The sequence below is a fragment of the Plectropomus leopardus genome, chromosome 5, assembly GCF_026936395.1.
Source record: "Plectropomus leopardus strain MGB_pleo_1.0 chromosome 5, ASM2693639v1, whole genome shotgun sequence".
NCBI lineage: Eukaryota > Metazoa > Chordata > Actinopteri > Perciformes > Serranidae > Plectropomus > Plectropomus leopardus.
The window spans coordinates 1916129-1936546 of NC_142180.1; the positions used below are offsets into that span (position 1 = coordinate 1916129).

At 40.0% G+C, this 20418-nt stretch overlaps 1 protein-coding gene across 4 annotated transcripts; it reads right to left on the bottom strand.

The window, feature by feature from the left end:
* Positions 1-652: 652 nt before the first annotated feature.
* On the bottom strand, positions 653-20194 carry lrrc41 (leucine rich repeat containing 41). 4 transcript variants are annotated; one of them, XM_088077377.1, is made up of 11 exons: positions 19922-20194; positions 14809-14895; positions 14633-14691; positions 13276-14068; positions 11725-11973; positions 9525-9689; positions 9265-9363; positions 6093-6221; positions 2280-2352; positions 1205-1458; positions 653-749 (listed from the first exon to the last, which is right to left on the bottom strand). In XM_088077377.1, the coding sequence occupies exons 1-10, from the start codon at positions 20037-20039 to the stop codon at positions 1239-1241; spliced, it is 1992 nt and encodes a 663-aa protein (XP_087933503.1). In that variant the 5' UTR covers positions 20040-20194; the 3' UTR covers positions 653-749; positions 1205-1238. The 4 variants fall into 4 exon arrangements, with proteins under 4 accessions (XP_087933503.1, XP_087933502.1, XP_087933501.1 ...); XM_088077376.1 differs by lacking the exon at positions 653-749 and adding an exon at positions 790-1102; XM_088077375.1 differs by lacking the exon at positions 653-749 and having other exon boundaries at positions 790-1458.
* Between the last annotated feature and the right edge of the window lie 224 nt (positions 20195-20418).

Sequence of the window (20418 nt, forward strand, 5' to 3'; positions counted from 1 at the left end):
GCACAAAGTTGAGTTAAAGTCATCTACCTGCCCTGGATGGAAAATCTGAATGAGATAAAACCCAGTACATGACACCCCTTCATGTTTTTACTCTGTAAGGTTCATGTTGTTTGGACACTGTCCCTTTTTAAATAAACATACATACATGCTTACAAGAAAACCACACCAGAACAAACTTGTCCCTCATTTGACACTTGACCTCTCAATGAGGTATGGATCAGGCCAACAGTTTTCACTTGATTTCCTGTAAAATCACAGTACATGAAAGCCTGGCCGGGCTGAACTGTCACGGCAGTGTGTATGAGTGTGTAAGTGGTGTGTGTTTGTGAGAGTGTCTTTGTTTTCTGTGAGAGATGGTTGTAGATAGACCCCACAAATCAACTGATTAGCATGCAGACATAGGGTCTTCACTCTCTATGACTTGAATTTACTAAAATATGAGAATATACGAGGAAAACAAACTGAATTTACAGAACATAAGTGTTACAGTATTTAGCTTTAAAAAATCCACTAAGAAAAAGATTAAGCTCTTTTAATCTGTTTTTCTGATTGTTTTTTCTACTTGGTTCCTACTAATGATGATTTGGTAGTCGGTGTCGATGCTGTTCGTCTAATGTAAAAAAAAGACAATGAAGAGGAGGTGTGAGATAGCTGCTGTGAAACTGCTCTTCACCTTGACGTCAATCCTCCAGGTTTTTCAGTTGTTCCTTAATGTCCACTGTCACTCACACTCTGTCCGAGGGACGACTCTGGAAGTGTAATGGCCGTTGGTTTAATAAACGATTCAAATGTCAAACTAACAGGATACTTGTTTATTTTGTGTGCTCTGATACAAGAGAACATATTAAATGTTGCATTAAATAAATGTCACATAAATGGAGCCGATGAAATATGTCACACAGCTAATGACAAAGTAAAATCATGTATGTCCTACCATAACTGTAATTTTAACAGAAAGATGCATTTCTAGAAGAACTTGTAAAACCAGATTGATACACTTCTCTGCTCTCCATCTGACTGCTCAAAACAGTGCGTACACACACACTGCAGCTTATGGACAGTGGAGAGGTGACTGATGCTGCAGGTGTGAGCCAAGAAAGATCTGAAAACACAATAAAAGCTTGACTTTGTATTTTTCTCTTTGACAGAAGAATGACTGTGTTCAGTTTGAGCTGCAGATTCCAAACTTTACATTAAGTGCTACCTTTTCACAGCTACCTTTCACTCCCACAGGGAGTTCACATGTTGCTGATGTAGTCCGCCATTGTGTTGGTGGAATTCCATCCATTAACCAGCAGAACACAGAATGGCTGGAGCATCTTCAATGCAGTGTTCCAGGTGTCGGGATCTCGGTCTCCGAGATTTCTTCTCAGGTCAAGGGTCAAGCGGTGTGCTGGATGATGTGTCCTCAGTCTCTCAGCGAACTCCAGCAGTTCAGCAGGGTGAATGAAGTTGGAACTGTTCAGGACGAAACACAGCACATGAAACGCATGATAAAATGAAAAAACAAAAAACACTGCCGCAGCTGAGCAGCACTGCTCAGCTGCGGGAGATCTACAGAAACAGTTTCGACAGTTTTTTGTCAAACAATGTGCATGGTTTTCAGCAAAAATAGACGATGAACATGGACTGTTGATAGTATATAATATTGACTCTATAGCACCTTTCACTACAGTATCAATGCTTTCATCTGTAAATGACATGAAATACAAATATATCTGTTTTACTAACCCTTTCCTGTTTCTGTTCCCATCAGTTGTTTGCCCCAGGGTCTTTATTGTGAAACATTTGCAGGACTGTGTTGTTGACAATGCAGTTCTGTGAGGTTGCCGTCATGCCCTGTTCACAAATGCAGGATTGCCCTGGCTTAACAAAATTATTTGAAAAGTGCCTGGTTATTGTAGGAATGTGGTTTTGGGTGGGGTTGAGGAACTAATATGTCCCATTTGTCCTTTTATATGTGGATGGCGGGGCAGGTGCAGTATTGCACATCATGGTGCCAGTTCTGAAACAGGACTTCTGACCTGACACACAGTGGTCTTGCTGATATCTTAACCCTCATCGACATGTGAAGGATTTTAACATGGTGGTCAGGACAGGAGTCCATGTGCCGACTCTTTACTTTAACCCAGCTGACCTGGAGATGACATGCTGATGTTGAAAACTAAAATAGTATCTGATCCAGTGGAACCTGAGCTAATAAGTGAGCCTTGTAATCCTGACCACCAGAGAAGTGCTGAGGCCTGAGGCTGCATCCTGCTGCTGTCTGCAGCTCTTACCTGATGTCCAGATGTTTCAATGAGCTCGGTGAGGATCCTGAGAAAAGCTCTGCCAGCACAAACACGTTCCTGGCTGTTGACACACACAGTAATATTAATAATCAGCTGAAACATTTGCTTTTGAAACCAGTCATGATTAGTCAAAAATCTACTTCCTGCTTCGCTACAGTGCAGACGCTCCTCTTGCTTGCTCTCTGCTTAGCTTTTATTTTTCCTATTTTTTTCCTTTTTGTCACAAACTCCAATGCATTCAAGGAGGTTCCCTAGAACAATTAAATCATTTGGAGGATAATCTTTGACAGGCCTTAGGCAGCACAAGATCATCTGCTATCACTGTGTGGAGCCACTAGGACACCCTGGACCTCTACTGTTCCAGAAGTGTTCCTCATTATCTGTCCTTTAGCAATCTGAGGCCCGGATAGAGAATAAACATGAATCACTCCAGTCTCAAGGCAAAGGATAGATAAGAGGGTGACAGTAAGATCCTCCAATCCTAAAAACTGATTCCAATTCCCTGTCAGCAGAGTATCTCAGGCCCTGCTCCAACAAACTTGAAACTAGCTGTACTTAATATCAGACCCTTGCGTCATAAATTACTTTTAAATCAATGATATTATAACCTCTTATAAGCATGATTTTATGTTTTTAACTGAGATTTGGTTGGACAAAAAAAATGGAAATGCTGCTCATATTGAATCCATCCCAGGAAATTTTAATTTTGAGTTTGAAGCATGACAGAACAAAAAAGGAGGTGGTGTCTGTGCCCTTTTCAGGGACAGAGTTCTTTGTAAGAAGCTGTCATTTGGTGAGTTTGTATCTTTTGAATATATGTCATTTAAAATGGAAGTAAAATTCTCCCCATGTATATTATATACAGTGATACAGGCCACGAAAATGCTCTCCAAATTTTCTTGATGATTTTACTGAGATGCTTTCAATTATTTGCACAGAATTTGACTGTGTATTCATCACAAGGGATTTTAATATACACATGGATTATGTCTGTGAGAAAAATGCCACACAACTTTCTGCAAAACTAGAAACATTTGATCTTTGTCAACATGTGAGAGAGCCGACCCACAATAGAGGACACACTCTAGATCTAGTCATCACTAAAGGTGTTAATATTTCAGATGTCACTGTGCTGGATGTTGCTCTGTCAGACCATTTCTGTATATTTTTTGATCCGTCAGTAACTCTTAAAACTGTTCACGGATCAACAAATGTTGAAAAAAGATACTTCAGTGAGAATACCAGAACACTTTTCATGGAATTCATCAAATTTAAAACTGACACAATATCAAACCATGTTGATGATCTCTTGAACTCCTGCACTTCTGAAATTGCAAATGTAATTGACGCCATTGCTTCTGTTAAGGTGAAATTTATAAGTAAAAGACAAAAGGCATTGTGGAAAAACACTCCTTCTGTAACGGTCCAAAAAAGGCAGTGCCTGAAAGCAGAATGAAAATGGCATAAGTCAAAGCTTCACGTTCATTTTGAAATCTATAAAGAAAACGTACGCACTTATAATTTGACCTTGAGAAGTCCAACGCAGTCATTTTTCTCAGAGATCATCAACAGAAACAATAACAATTCACGTGTGTTATTTGCTACCATGGACAGATTAACTAACCCTCCTGTTTCAATATCTCCAGAACTAGTTTGCACGAGCAAATGTAATGAATTTGCAGACTTTTTTAATAGCAAGGTTCAAGGCATCAGACTTGCAATTAACTATTCAATGCCAAAGAATAATGTGCCATCACTGCAGGCTTCCCAAGGTAACTTACTAAGTATGGAACAATTTAAAGCATTCGGTGACAAATCACTGGAAGAAATTACCTCCAGTCTCAGTTCCTCCACCTGCTGCCTTGATGTTTTACCCACTAGCTTCCTCAAAACTGTTCTGAGCAGTGTGGTAAAACAACTCACTCTTATAGTTAATCTGTCTCTCCAATCTGGCACTTTTCCAAATGCTTTGAAAACTGCAGTCATCAAGCCTCTCCTAAAGAAGAGCAGCCTGGATGCCACTGTACTGAACAACTATCATCCGATTTCAAACTTACTGCTTTTCAATAAAGTTATTGAAAAAGTTGTCCACCAGCAACTTAGCAGCTTTTTAAAACTAAACAATTGCTATGATAACTTTCAGTCAGATTTGCAGACCCATCACAGCACTAAGACTGCACTCATAAAAGAAATAAATTACATCCACCTTAACACCGGCAAAGTCTCTATTTTAGTGCTCCTGGATCTAAGTGCTGCCTTTGACACAGTGGACCACACAATTTTATTAGAAAGACTAGAAAACTGGGTCGGACTCTCTGGCACTGTCCTTAAATGGTTCAAGTCATATCTTCATGACAGGAAGTACTTTGTCTCAATAGGAAACTGTAAGTCAGAGAGGATGACTATGATATGTGGGGTCCCACAGGGGTCCATTTTGGGACCCCTCTTGTTTCCATTAGGCCAGATTATGCAAAATAACAAAGTAGTTTACCACAATTATGCAGATGACACACAGATATACATATCACTTTCTCCAGGTGATTATGAACCTGTAGAACATCTGTGTCACTGTACTGAGCAAATAAATGATTGGATGCAAAAAACTTTCTCCAACTCAGACTCAGACAAATATTGTCTTTGGCTCTCACCTTGATTCCCTCTCTCTCATAACTCACAGTGAAGCAAAAAACTTAGGGTTATCCTGGACTCTGATTTAAATTTCCACAGTCACATCACATCAAATCAGTAACTTCATTTGCTTACTATTTTTTAAAAACATTTCCAGAGTCAGAGGAATAACGTCACAGCAAGATCTTGAAATTCTCACCCATGGCTTTATTTCTAGTAGGTTAGATTACTGCAACGGTCTGTTTGTAGGCCTTTCAAAACAAGCTGTTCGGCAACTTCAGCTTATTAAGAATGCTGCGAGTGTCCTGATAAAAGCTAGTAAATATGACGACTTTGCTCCAGTCCTAAAATCCTTACACTGGCTACCTGTCACTGAGAGAATTGACTTTAAAATCTCACTGCTTGTCTACAAATCAATCTGTGGCCCAGCACCAAAATATATCTCTGACATGCTTGTGTCATATGAACCTTCAAGGACACTCAGAACATCAGGGGCCAGCCTACTGAGCGTCCCAAGAGTCAGAACTACACATGGTGAAGCAGCATTTTGTTATTATGCTGCACAAACCTGGAATAACCTCCTGGATGAGGTTCGTCGAGCCCAGACTCTGATCACTTTTAAGGCAAAGCTAAAAACATTCCTTTTTCACACTTCCTACTCCACCTGCTGACTACCAACTCATTTTTTAAATTTGATTTTAAATCATTTTAAATTATCTTTTTATCTTTGCACCTCTTGTCTACACATTTTTTTTAGTAATATAGTATTAATAGTGGTAATTTAGTAATTGTTTTCAACTTGTTTATCTTATCTCTTTGTCTTTTATTGTAAATCTGTATCTTTTATTATGTTTTTTTTTTACTCTGTAAAGCACTATGAATTGCCCTGTGTATGAAATGTGCTCTACAAATAAAGCTGCCTTGCCTTGCCTTGCCTTGCCTTGCCTGCCTAGAGATACAACAATAACACAAACACAAGTAGGGCTGTACAAAAAAGGTTTACATTTTCATTCATAATGTTAACATTTAAATAAGAAATCATCATTTCAAAGCTAGACAGCTTTTTTTAATGTCTTTTCATTCAGTTTAAACCTGGTATCTTTGCTCAGTTGCAGACAAAGATGAGGCTATACATACTTGTACACAGTGTATAAATGTGAAAGATGTGCTTACCTAGGCGATTCTGAGCCAGGCTAAGTAACTGGAGAGAAGGCACCATCTTCAGAGCAGCCACCAGCTGCTGCAAACTCTCCTCTTTGCTGCTCAACCTCTCCAGAAGGCGGCAGTCTTTAAGCCGCAGCTCTTAAGTTGAGAGAGTAAAAAGGGTCAAGACTTCCACTCTGTATTTGGCTCAGTCAGTACAAAAGACACAACTTGGTGAAGTCACTTTCAGACCTCCCAACTTGAAAAAAAAAAAAAAAACTCACCTATGCACTTACTCAAGACTGTATATCCTTAATTATACCCATTTCCCAACAAAATTAGCATGTTCATCATGCAGGTTTTTCAAACATTGGTAAACCCACTAAAAGTAGATTATAGACTGCTTTCCCATTGCCCAGAGAGAAGAGCTGTGTACATGGCACTGCAGCAGGCAAGTATGTGTGTGTGTGTGTGTGTGTGTGAGTTGCTTTGGTGTGTCCATTCAACGTCACATGCAAGCAGGAAAACAGTTAAAGAGTACAGAGCAGCATGGTTGGAGGTCTGTAAGCACTTTAGGGTGGATATTAGGGCTGCAACAATGCATCGATAAAATAAATTATAATGGATTATTAAATGTGTTGGCAACGAATAAAATTATCGATTCGTTTATTACGTCACTGGCTGTGTTGCGGGACTGTTAACATCACATTCAGACCGGAGAAGCCGGTGTTTTGAAGATGTGGAGGCAGAGAGAACGTTTCACTCGGAAACTTCATAAGTTTGGGAGCGCTTCATGTTATTCAAAACAAGGAAGTGTTTTAGCTGCAAAATATGCAGAAGTGACATGTCATGTCACGGGAGCACGACAGTTATGACGCAGCATCTAAAATGAAAGCGGGCCCTTTCACATAGTGCGAGTCAGCTGTGTGTGACCTCAGCCTCCCTGAACTGCAGCGTGTTTCATACTTGTGGTGTTCACACTTGCAGGATTGTTGCAATGCCGCTGCTGCGTCATGGCCTGCAGATATTAGTGTTGTATTTCCACATTTATAAGCACACACCCACTCATTTATGAAGTCGTGCAAGCACCTGCACAGCCGACAACAAGGTCCTGTAAAAGTTTCAAAATAAAATGCCTTTTATCAGCAACTGATGGGATTCTGTCCACGGAGACGCTGTCAGAGGGCTTTTGTTTTGAAAGGGAAGCAGGGAAATTGGAGTAAAACAGCCGTCTTTGTATTTCCTCATTTCTGTGACAGAGAGAGACTTTTAAACTGCAGTAAAAAGTGGTATAGAGTCAATATAATCATCAAAACACATATTCACTCTCTATTCCTGCTGACAAACGCACGCGTCACGTGAAAATAATCGGCAAGCCACCGTTTCTCTAGATGTGCTGCAGCTGACACGCAGCAGAGATGCTCCTGACAAGCTCTGCTCAGGTGGCCAGTGTGCACGCTCTAACTTGATAACATGGGCTCCAAAAACGCTGCTCACATGCTCCTAACGCACTCCTGACACGCAGTGTGACAAAAAACGATGGCATGTGCATGGCATGTTCAGTTTTAAAGTAAGGAAACATAATGGTATGTTGTAAAAGCTGTCAACATTTAGTTTTTGAATTGTTTCATATTTGATGTTGTAGTTATTTATTATTTACAATTCAATGTTATTTTGACAACTCAGGGATGTTCAAGCAACTGCCTGTTTATGCACTGCACTTTTTGCACTGTTGTCAATAAAAATCTGCTTTTTCAGCAAAGTGATGGGAGAAAAAAATGCTTATTTTATTATTATTTCTATTTTTTTTTTATCTGATTCATCAATTAATCTAAAAAAAAAAAAAAAAAGACCGATTAATTGATTTTCAAAATAATCGGTAGTTGCAGCCCTAGTGGATATTTCCCTTCAGTCTGTCCTTCAAACTCAGTGCAGACTAATTTGGATTGTTTTTTAGCGCTGCTAAGGAGGAGAAAGTCAGTAATTAATGGCGGTGCGTCATTGCATCTCGCCAGTTAAGAGGCTGAAATCGGCACGTTTACCTGGATGTTGTGTTTTCATCAATGCCAATCTGAGCCTGAGGCTATAAAAACCCATGACAACTGCAGATTCATTTGTCCTGGGTGTGAATGCCGATTGTGTTGGGGGGGCAGGTGGAGTAGCACCACAGGAGATCAGGGAGGCAGTTAAGCATGGTTCAAGGGAGATATGACAGTAGGAGGAGATGAAGACATTCAAATAATGGCAGAACAGAATGAAATAATAATATCATAATATTTGATGATATATACTGAAATAAGAGAAAATAATTCTCCATTTAAAGGTACAATATAACAACCTGTCGCCTCCTTTGTTGTGTAAAACTTGAGTCCGCGCTATGGTGCCATCATGAAGGACGCATGGATGTGTGGAGCAGTTTAAAACGTTTGAAACGGATGGATCTTTTTTTGTATGTAAAGGGAGCATTAATAAGCCTGAAGATGTTTATCTTGAAGACCTTTTGGAGGTGTGCAGGATGCAGAAAACTCAGTCAGAGCTTGTCATCTGCAACATTTATAATGTTCCTGCAGCTTAAGGCAAGGTAGATTTAAGGATTTGTAAGATTTGTAAGAAAACATCTTGCATTTCTGGCCAGCTTCCTTGGTAATTTTGTGTTTTTTCACTTTGGCATGTGAAATTTTACTGCTTGAATTCTCATCATGGCGAGTTTAAGAAGAGGAATTTATGAAATTATTTTACAAAAAAATAGATGTTACCAAATATTTTTAGAATTCACTATAAAACTTCAGAAAAAAAACTATTCATAAAATCCTACTTCCCATATCTGAGCATTTTTAAGACTTTTGAAAGATTATTTTAAGTCAATCTTATACCAATTAAGGCCTTATATTTTTATTCATTAACTCAACATCTTTTAAAACTTTTTAAGGCTCCACTTGAACCCTGTTCTATGAACTAAAAAGGTGCCTCAATATTTCAGGACAGATGTGCAAAGCCGTGGACTTGCACAAACACAGTCATGTAACAATCTGAGGCCTGTGTATGCAGTCACCGTCCATATCTGTGCACTACAAAACAAGATGCTAACATTGCATGCAGTGTGAGTAGTGCTTCTTCCTCCCTGTTGGGTTCAAGTTAACATTTTGGTAAAGACTATTACCAGGTGTTCACAGTCATGAGTCATTCTCCTCCAACTACCTACCTTCCAACTTGCAGTCTCTCAGCAGCTCGAGGATGTTAGGAAGACAATCAGACAGGTTCATGTCCTCCAAGTTGAGACTCCTCAAAAAGCGATTTGACTCTAAAGTATATTGGATTTATTAGAGTTGGACAGATAAATCAGCCAGGATGATATAAGGGCGGGGCAGACAGATAGAAGCTTGTTGTTGATATATCTGTATCTACAGATAAGAAAAAAATGTTTGAACTGTGGTGATGCCCTGACAGTGATGTGACACTTACCTGAGAGAGTGCTGAGGAGTTGGCTTTGAGAGGAGCCAATTGGTAATCTTATCCCGACTGCGTGAAATGAGGTGAGATATGGCGAGCGTCTCAGCACAGATGTCACGTAGCACAGATCTCTTTGGACCTCAGTTACTTTGAGTGCCAGCTTCTCCAGGGGCAGCTCTGCCCGGAGAAAGGAAACATTTATACATCAGACTGCTATAGTATTACTTGACTCAGTATTTAGAAGTCACTATCATTCTGCTGTATGGATTCATTTTAAACAAAATTCTTGAAAAGGGACATTTTAGGTTTACATTATATTATATTCATTTAGCTGATGTTTTTGTCCAAAGTGTCTTGAAATAAGTGCATTCAACCATGTGGATACAACCCAAATAATGCAAGTTTAATACAACTCTGGTCTCAATCCTGTCCACCTTATTCCTAGCCCACATTATACCTTTGATGAATTATAGATGCCACTTCTGCAGCTGAACCAAAACAGGCTTTTAAATATGGCAATGGTTTGCTAATCCTCTTTCCTCAAAACATTTGGAACACACCAAATGTTACATCTAAGAAAGAATAACATGGTCATACTTCTGCACTCTGTGACAACCATGTCAAAGCATTGACTGTTTTCCTTTTTAACCAAACAAGTTAGAAATTAGCTTGCCTTGCTAAAACATTGTTAAATTTAACAGAGCCCGAGATGGCTTACGGTGAACATCTGCTCCTTATGAAAGATGATTTAAGATTTCTTTTGACCCATTAACACACATATAACATAATTATGTATTGATTTTAGCTCCATGGAAAGTGAATGAACAACATGTTAATGCTCCGCTCCTCTGCCTTAACAATGCAGTTTACACATTTTAGAACAGCTGATTTATTAAGTCCGAATTCTAAAGAGTGAAACCTGACACAAAATTTAGCAGCAGACCTCAATAATATCAGTAATAAAATGTAGGCATTTATTTAATATGGAATGTTGCTGAGTTTATTTTAAAACAGGTGTTGTTCTAATGTCCTTTTGGACAGAAGTGTTGAGTTCAGTTTCATTAATAATGAATACTGACCTCACTCCTTGTCTTGCTCTTTGTTTGTTAAGGTAAAGGCTGCACGGCTAAGGTAAAAAAAAAAGACAGGAAAATGTCTTTTGGCTGCTAAAAGAACGATATTACAAAATTGGAAGATGCATAAACCAAATGTTGCTCAATAGAAACATGGCATCTTGAGGCTTTTCAACCGTCTTGGAATGGAACAAGTAGTTGGTACTATCAGAAAAATGACATACAGCTCTGGGATTAACTGGGATGAAGTTTGGGAATGTGTTTCAGCCCTACGAATCTGCATGTAATTTTGACTATTACTGAGCAGCTCTGTACAAGTCTCGAGACCTTGGCCCCCTCCACACAGGTTTACTGACATTATGACTATTTGAAATGAAAGATTAAGTTTTGAGGTACTGTACTTTTTGTTTGGAGGGCATGTTGTTGAAGTCATTCTGTTTCAACCTCTCTGTGACACTGAGGTTCCTCTTCCCCTAACCACTAGCACTGGACTGGTTCAGCACTTGTCTTGTGTTTTAACAGGTATAGTATATTTACAATCCTGCTCACTTTAAGTGTCAGGGCCCATACACATGCCACGTTTTTTTGCTCCTCAAATACATAGCTTTCAATGTAGATGCGCAGCTGGTGCATTCATAAGCTACAGCTATGCTGTAACAACGTTAAAGTGTTCCAGGGCAACAGTTTTTCAAGGTGTGACATCTGCCCTCTAAAATGAACAGAGTTTAACTATTGGAAAGCAGCAGTGCGTGCCACATGTCATGTGACCAGGAACAACCAATCATAGCCAGCAGATATCTCTCTCTTCTTTTATGAATGTCAGTCTGTGGCAAATATGAAGATGTTGATTACTTAATGCAGGGCTACACAGGGCTTTACATCTGTCTCACTGACATTATTCTCGGCCCAATACACACTTTAGAAACACTGCCTGGAAGAAGTTCAGCTCTACACCCAAAGTTGCTGGTAAGAGGACTGTTATACAGTGCTGGTAATGGCCACTTAGCAACCTCAGACGCAACCTACCTCCGCAGTCATGAAAGCTTGACAAAATCAGAACCCAGAGCCTGACCTCAGGCAGTTAAAGATGCAGCATGTGTACGAACACTTAGATCACTTTGGCAGTAGTTTCACAGTACCTGACACGTCAGACTCCGCAGGCCTGGGATGATGTATGAAGTAGGTTGGCCCCCACATAAATGTCTCGATCTCCACATACAGGGAAGTCAAGTTAGGGCTTGAATCCAGCAGGATCTCTACAAGGTTGTTGTAAGGCAGGACGCCGATGCTCAGGTCAGTGAGAGAGCTACGGGAGCTCTCAGTCAGCTGCTGCAGAGCTCTGGCCAGGCCCAACACATCGGAGTCCCTGAAGGTCGCTACACGCGAAACTCACACATAAATAGTCAGTCCAAATGTGTTGTCCAGTGATTAAACTATTCTCTGAATGTGAAATAATCCTCTATCTCAGTTTTGTTAAGTGAATGAATGGATTCAATACAACAATACTGTCTACACTTTTTTGTGGTTGCCGTTTTGTTTGCCTTATGCACTTGCAAATGCCCAAAGCGGACACCTTTACATTCCTGCTAATGCGTTCATGCTATTCATCTGCAGGAAGCTATGTGCTAAGTGTCCCCAGAGGCAGTGAGGAAGAAGTCTGCAAGCCAGTAAACATGGATGGAAACAATGCTGGATTCAAAACACTTAAAAAATAAGCTTTGCAAGAGTTTTGTGTAAAAGTAAAAGGTATTTAACAGCTTTTTTTTTAGACCTTTAAAGGACCACTGCATAAGAGTTAGGGGGACATATTGGCAGAGATGGAATATGATATATTAAGTATGTTTACTTTAGTGCATAACCAGCTAAAAATAAGAATCAGTGTTCTCGTTACCTTAGAATAAGCCGTTAATATTCACAAAGGAAGCAGTTCCTAGTTTATTGAGATTGACATATTGCACCGCCATGTTTCGTGTCTGTTTTCGTGTCCGCCCCCTGAACTTCTGGATTTTAAGTTAAAGGAGAAAAAAGGTGACTTCAGATTAGCATGTGTTGAACTAGCCGTCAGAAATACATGGATTTTTAAGCTGAAACTGCTTTATTCGGATTTTTATCCGTTAAAATCACTGGGTCTCTTTGTTTTAGAAAGGAGGAGACCTCTTTAGAATTCAGCTCACAGTAAAAAATCTCTTGAATGTCTGTATCAGAAAAATTGAGCACACATTAACTTATGAGAGAAAAGGGGTGAGCAGCAGCAGCCTGTCCCCAAGATGCCAAACTGCATCAGAGATTCACTGATTTATCACATGAAACTGCTTTTTTCAGTGTTTTTAGCTGTTTCAATCGCCTGGTCTCTTTGTTCTGGAGAGGAAGAGACCTCGGTGGATAATTCGGCTCCCAATAAAAAACCCTGAATAATCAAAACTGAAGGAATTTCAGCCATGAGAAGTTTAAAATAATTGTAATCTGCAATTCACGGCTAGATGCCACCAAATCCCGCTAAATTTTACACACCTCACCTTTAAGGATACACACAGGGCACCTCCAATTGTTGCCAGTGCTACATGAATGTCATAGACTTCAATTTGAAAATCTTGCTGAAAGAGTGGAAGCACCAATACATTGCACTAACTCCATAACAACCCTTAGCACCCCCACCCCTGTACTTATAACACATTAATTAGCAAACTTACAGAAGCTGTGAAGACTTAAAGAGCGAAGGCAGAAGAATGTGGGCAGGGCAGCGATCAGCACACGGAGGATGTTGGAGCCACACTGTCTGATCTCCAAACATTCAATCTGTCCCCATGGGCAAGCCACTGCTGAGGACTCGTCACATGGACTGAGGATTTGGCAGAGAACCTGCGGGTCCACAGTGAAGTTTGCTTTTTCAGATTCCTCCTCCTGTAGAGACACTGAGTCCAGCTTTGTGCGTTTGCAGGGAGTGACTTGATCCTTGTGATCTTGTGAAGCCCTTGTCCCAAGACCTGGACTGCAGCTGACTCCGTCTGAACTGGCTGAAGCAGCTTGTGATATACAGCTTCTCTTTTTGCTGTGCATTCTGTCCTTCAGCTCGGGGCTGACATACTGAGATCCCCTACCATGTAGGAGCCAGGCCAGGACTGCAGGACTCTCTGTGTTTAAAACAATCTTTTTAGCCACCCCGTGGTCCAGAAGGCGGTGGAGGACATACAGTGTAGTTTGAGTCTTCCTTTTTGACAGATTAATGTCGTGTGATACACCAATACTCCAGATATGTCTTTCTAAGACATTCAGCAGAGGCTGCTGCTCACCAGTTAACCTTTTACCTGGCATATCTAGTGAAAAATGTCTGATACATTTAGCTGCAGCCAGCAGGAAGGATAGGGTGTTTAAATGTTTGATGTTTCTGGTGACATAGGAATTTCTGTTGCCACTGAATATAAAAGTAAAAAGCAATCTCATAACTTCGTGTTTGGCCTCTTCTTCTGTGCGGAAGTCTAGAGCCTGAAAAGTAACACAGAAAACACATCACATCTGGGTTCTAGATGTTACCATGTGAGATTGTTCATTGTTAACCCTTGAAAACCTGAATCGACGTCACTTTTCTTGTGCTGCGACACCTTCACAAGTATTAAAACTTTCAAAATCTATGCAAATGGTTTGCTTTCTTTTGAAAACATAAGAAAAAAAAGCAATGTTATTTTTGGAAAATAATTTTTAAAGAACCCAAGGGAAAATGTCCAAACTACAAACTATATTTATAACTGTCATGATGATATATTTAAAATTATTTTGCATAACTAACATAACTTCTGTGCATCATTATTTTAAGCACATTTTTGGGGGTCATTTCCTTGTTGTTGCTGTTTTTTTGTTTGCTTGTTTGGTTGTTTTTCCTTTTACTTGGTTTCATTTTATTTTCTAAATTTCAGGTAGTTTTCCTGTACTTAAAAAAAATGCTAGTTTTTGTTTATTTTTTTTCTTAAGTTGCTCATTTGCCTTTATTTTTGATTGAGATCAAGTCAATTTTCTCAGGTCTCAAAGGGTTAAAGAAGACATTGCACATACTTGGTGGGGTCCTTTCAGGTCCTGTAGTATTGCAGTCCACCCAGAGTAAGTTGATATCCCTGAGATGAGGTAAACAAAAAGGACAAATAAAAACAAAAATAAAAACGCGTGTACTATTTCTATGAACAGAGAAAAACTAAGAAACACCATCTTTGCACTTCAACTCCAGTTCTTACCTCTCTGGTTTAGGGGAGGCTGGAGCTCATCAAGCTGACAGACAGTCAGGTAAGGAAGAAGTTCCTCGATGAGAGGTGTTGGAAGGTCTAAGTTAGGACAAATTAGTTAAGTTTGGGACGAAACAAAGAAAAAACCACTAATGCTATACTGTATGTAAGAAATTTCTTTCAAAGAACGAGTACTAAAACCCAGAAATTAGTTAACATTTCAGCACCTCCTTGTCTCAAAGTCAGTGGTTTATTTATGAATCAAGGTCTGTGGTATTGAAGTTAAGACTTTATCATAACGTGACTAACAACTGGCTAAAAAAAACTATGTTAACGTAGCTGTAGTCCGTAGTGTAGTTCATTTATGACCTAATTTTAGCTTTTCACCTCTGGCAATTAAATTTTGGCTTCAAGAATCGCAAAATTTGTGTTCCTTTGTAAAGATGATCTTGCTGAACAAAACGTGTAAGTGTCATAAACATGTGTTCACCACAGAGCTTATTTTCAGCAATGATCCAAAATCCAGTGGAAAAATTCTATAGGTTTTTGTGACATGGGAACCAGGGCTACATCAGCTTCCAGGTTGGCCTTCAAAAATTGTCATCCCCGGGGCACTCTATTGGCAATACTGCCTAGCTCCAGATCTTTGAATCGGCCCAGTCAACTGAGTGAGTTGGCTGATTCTGAAGATGGAAATGGAGTGTAACCAGCTGATAATTCTGTCTGACATCAGGCAATCGGCAACAGTGTTTCCCACAGAGTTAGAATCTATGTGTGGCAGTAGGCAGGCTTAGGCAGCATCTATCTTTTCATACCTTCATGGAATTTCAGTCTGCTCAATACACAACACACTCATGACATGTCAACAAAGTGATGTTAACCTACACCTATTTTCCTTATTACAGAGCTACACAACCATACACCTTCTGAATTCAAGTTTCTCTCTTTTACCGAAACCAAGACAACAGCGTTTTTTTTTAATGGCCAAACTGACTGTGTGAGCTGCGCTGCCAGTGTGGTGAGTCTTGCCCATTTGCGTGTCATAAAACGCAAACCTTTCAGCAAAAGTAGACAGTGAAAATGGTCTTTGATAGTTGGATTGACTCTATACCACCTTTTACTACAGTCTCAATGTCTATCTGTCACATGCATGAGAAAATACAAATTTATCTGTTTTACTCAACCTTTCCTGTTTCTGTCTCAAAATAAAAGCCCTCTGACAATGTTTCTCTCGACAGCATACCTTCAGTTATTGACACAAGGCATTATAATGTAAAACATTTGCAGGATCATGTTGTTGACAAAGCAGCTCTGCAGCAGTGCTGCAACAACAAATACTGCCAATGTGAACACACACTGCCCAGGCAGGCAGTGTGGCCTCAGCGAACCTCCAGGGCACTTTATGCGCACTGCATGCAAACATCCTCAGTACAGCCCAGGCTGAAGTTAATAGAAAGATGAGAGTCCGTATTTTTGATGGTATATCACACAATCAGGATTTCTAAATATCCTTGTATGATGTAATACCATGATACCTCCTATACCTAGCAGTAGCTGACTTGTGTGCGTGTCCCTTTTTTATCATCATTCTGTACCACCTCTCTAAATTTGAATGCGTTCGTGGGTCATGTACACAGCATATGTAAAACTCTTCATGAGTTATTTTTATCCCTCAGCAGCAATTTGAGTTTTAGTCAGGTATTTAGAGGAGCAGCTGCTACAGAGTAAGTGAACGTAAATTTTTGGACCCAGCACAATGAACTGTTAAGTTGTACCTTCACAGTGAGTGAAGTTCTGTTGCTCTGTCTCTGCCCCAAGTACACACTGCACCATGAATAAAAAGTCTATTTGTGATGGCAAATGTTGTGATTATGGTGGCCCACCACAAATAAATGAATGTGTGGGAAACCCTGAGCAATAACTGATGTCACAAACCAGTCATGATCTGTTGATGTTCAAATGGGACCTGTAAGGTAAACCAGACACAACAAAGGAATAACTGCTGGGGTAACTTGTTCTAAAATCTAGCTCACAGTCAGTGCTGGGAAGGTTACTTTAGAAATATAATAGGTTACAGATCCCTAGTAACCCGGATAACAATGGAATGAGTTACATAACTATTCTAATTACTTCACAAAAGTAATGTAATGTTACATGTTACATCTGATTACTTATTAACAAACATATTTACAAATGTTTTATACAGGGCAATAAAGCTGAAAAGAGCTAAAACCATAAGTGCATAAACGGTGCGCTTCAATTTCAGCTACCAGGTGAGAGTGCAGTATTCCAAAATGCATGACTTTCCCTGGGAAATCACCTTTTCTTTTGTGGCCATAAATCAGTAGAATACTCTTTCAACAGAGCTAATAAGGTGTACAAACTTTCAAACCTTTTCATGTTTGACAAAGCAATTGATACGTTCACAGCAAACCTGTACAAGTTTGTGAGTTAGTGCACGGAGGGTGAGGTTCAAGATTTGCGATTGTACAGCATTTTTTTTTAAATGTAACTTTGCACATATTTGTGAATGTTGGGGGGTGAGAGGGGGCCAAACTGGTTTTAGGATGTAAGAATGACTGTGCCCTGATAATTTTATAACCGCAATTTTGCACAACTTTGAGATTTTTCATAATTAGGTGGGGTTGGATATGAGAATTATAATGTTTGTAAAACCCTGGTACGATGCATCTATCATCATGAAGTGGTTCGAACGACTAGTCATGTCACACATCAAATCCACCCCCCCCCCACCCTGGACCCCTTCCAGTTCGCATACAGAGCCAAACGATCCACAGAGGATGCAATTTGCCCTGCCCTCCACCCAGCTCTCACTCACCTGGACAAGAAAGACTCATATGTGCGAATGCTGTTCATAGACTTCAGCTCAGCTTTCAACACCATAATACCACAACAACTCATCTGCAAACTAGACAAACTAGGCCTCAGCACCTCCCTCTGCAACTGGCTATTGGACTTCCTCAGCCAGAGGCCACAAGCTGTGCGTGTTGGCAACAACACCTCTAGCAGCAGAGGACTGAGCACGCAGCCTTGTGGGGCCCCTGTGCTCAGTCCTCTGCTCTTCACCCTGCTGACACACGACTGCACAGTCGACTGCACACCCACAGCTCCAACCACCTCGTGAAGTTTGCGGACGACACAACACTGGTGGGGCTCGTCACCAAGGGCGACGAGACTCACTACAGGAAAGAGGTTGAGCTCCTGACCATGTGGTGGAAGAACAACAACCTCCTGCTAAACGTCAGCAAGACTAAGGAGACTGTTGTCAACTTCCAGAGAGGCCACATCCAACACCTGCCACTGACCATCGACAGAGCTGCAGTGGAGAGGGTGAGCAGCACCAAATTCCTGGGGGTGCACATCAGTGAGGATCTCTCCTGGACTACCAACACCGCATCACTGGCCAAGAAAGCCCAGCAGCGCCTCTATTTCCTGCGCAAACTCAAGCAGGCAAGTGCTCCACCACCCATCTTGACTACATTCTACAGAGGAACCATAGAGAGCATCATTTCCAGCTGCATCACAGTGTGAGGTGGGAGCTGCACCGACTACAACAGGAAAGCACTGCAGCGCATTGTGAATACAGCTGGGAAGATCATTGGGGCACCACTCCCCTCTCTGCAAGACATCTACACCACCCGCCTCACCCGAAAAGCCACCACAATTGTGAGCGACGCAAGCCACCCCGCACACAATCTGTTCAGCCTCCTGCCCTCTGGAAGGAGGTACAGGAGCCTCCGCTCCCGCACTACCAGACTCACCAACAGTTTCATCCACCAGGCTGTGAGACTGCTGAACTCTCTCCCCTCTCTCCCCTCCTGAGGAGAGTTAAGTTATTAATTCTACCTCTCATTTGTGCAATAACCCCCACAGCTGCTACAATGTTTTTGTTTACACAGTTTATATACTGGTTATTCTATTTTTGCACTACACTGTTTACACTGTTTATTTACTGGTTATTCTGTTTTTGCACTATTTATTCTGCTGTTTACATTCTGTTTATCTGTTTTCTCTCTACTGCACTCATTACTATTTTTGCTCTTGCTTTTTTAGTTAGTTTAGTTTTTTTAGTACTATATTTTTAATTCTTTAATTCTATTTTTAACTCTGTTGTGCCTGTGCACTTTACTGTATGCCCTGTCCTGTCTGATATCTGTCTACGCATGGGATAGTGAGAAAAGTAATTTCGATTCCTTTGTATGTCAAGTACATGTGAAGAAATTGACAAATAAATCTGACTTTGACTTTGACTATCCTTCTTTTATATAAGGTTAATGTTATATTGTGCCCTGTCCCTGTCTAAATAAAATTACATTACATTACATTTGTCACAATGGTTTGCTGACCCCTGTTATTCAGAAATCTGCCAAAAGAAGGCATTCGTGCACGGCAAAAAAAAAGTAAAGCAACAAAATGAAAGTTTTATTTGACATATAAATTCAAAACTAAATTATCTATCTATCTATCTATCTATCTATCTATCTATATATATATATATATATATATATATATATATATATATATATATATATATATATATATATATATATATATATAACCCCTTTGTAATAGCCTTTGTAGCCTAATCACCGAAATTATGATCAGTAACTGTAATTTAATTACACATTCTTAGCAATTGTGAGCGATTACAATTACATTCATCCAGTAATTTAATTATTGTAACTAGTTACTCCCTCGCATTGTTCATTAATGTCTTTTTCTGTATAAAGTCGAATATATTGAGGACAATGAAGAAAAAAACGTATTCCTTGTAACATAATGTGTTAACGTTTACGTTACTTGGCTAAAAAAGCTGATTCTAACTTTTTGGTGAAATTTTTTAATGGTAGTTTGGAAACTGTTTTGGCCAATTCTCTGGAAAATATGGCCAAAACTTAAAAATGACTGTATGGAGGTCAGTGCAGCGGGCTGTCTTCACTCATGGGATATTTAGCTAAGGTTAATATTAACATTATGCTAACGTTAGCCACTGCTAGCGTAGCGTTAGCAGTTAGCGTAACCTCTGTTCTGTGTTAAAACTATTGGTGTTCTTCAAGGCTAACTTTAAGTACTTACAAGTTAACGTACCAGGAGCAGAACTTACCGAGAACAGCCTGAGTGCCCACAGCAGCAAAATGTTTCCTGACAGCTCGGAAACATATCTCCTTTAGACATTCCTCTTTTGGGTTTCTCTGAGATGTTTTGCGAAGAGTGTCGCACATTTTTTAGCATTTATGTGTGTATCTCATGCTATTGATACAATTAACCAGCCGAGAAAAGCAGCGGTGCTTCAGCTGGGCTTGTGGTCTCTTCTTGTCTGTAACTTTTCGATTTGTTACCACCGCCACCAACCTGTTCTTCTCTTATTTTAATAGCGGCTCGAAAACCAACGTATGTGCAAACCGCCACCTACTGTACCGGAGTGTGACATCATTTTTCAAGCAAGTCATTTTTTGGAAGTATCTGGTGTATGGTTGAAAATATTCCCATTGGACTGCTGTTACTGATAATTCAGGAGCATTTCTAAAATGACTGTTGTAGTTTTTAAGTGGTAGACCACTGATCATCTGGAAAAGGACTGCAGAGACTCTGAACCAAGAT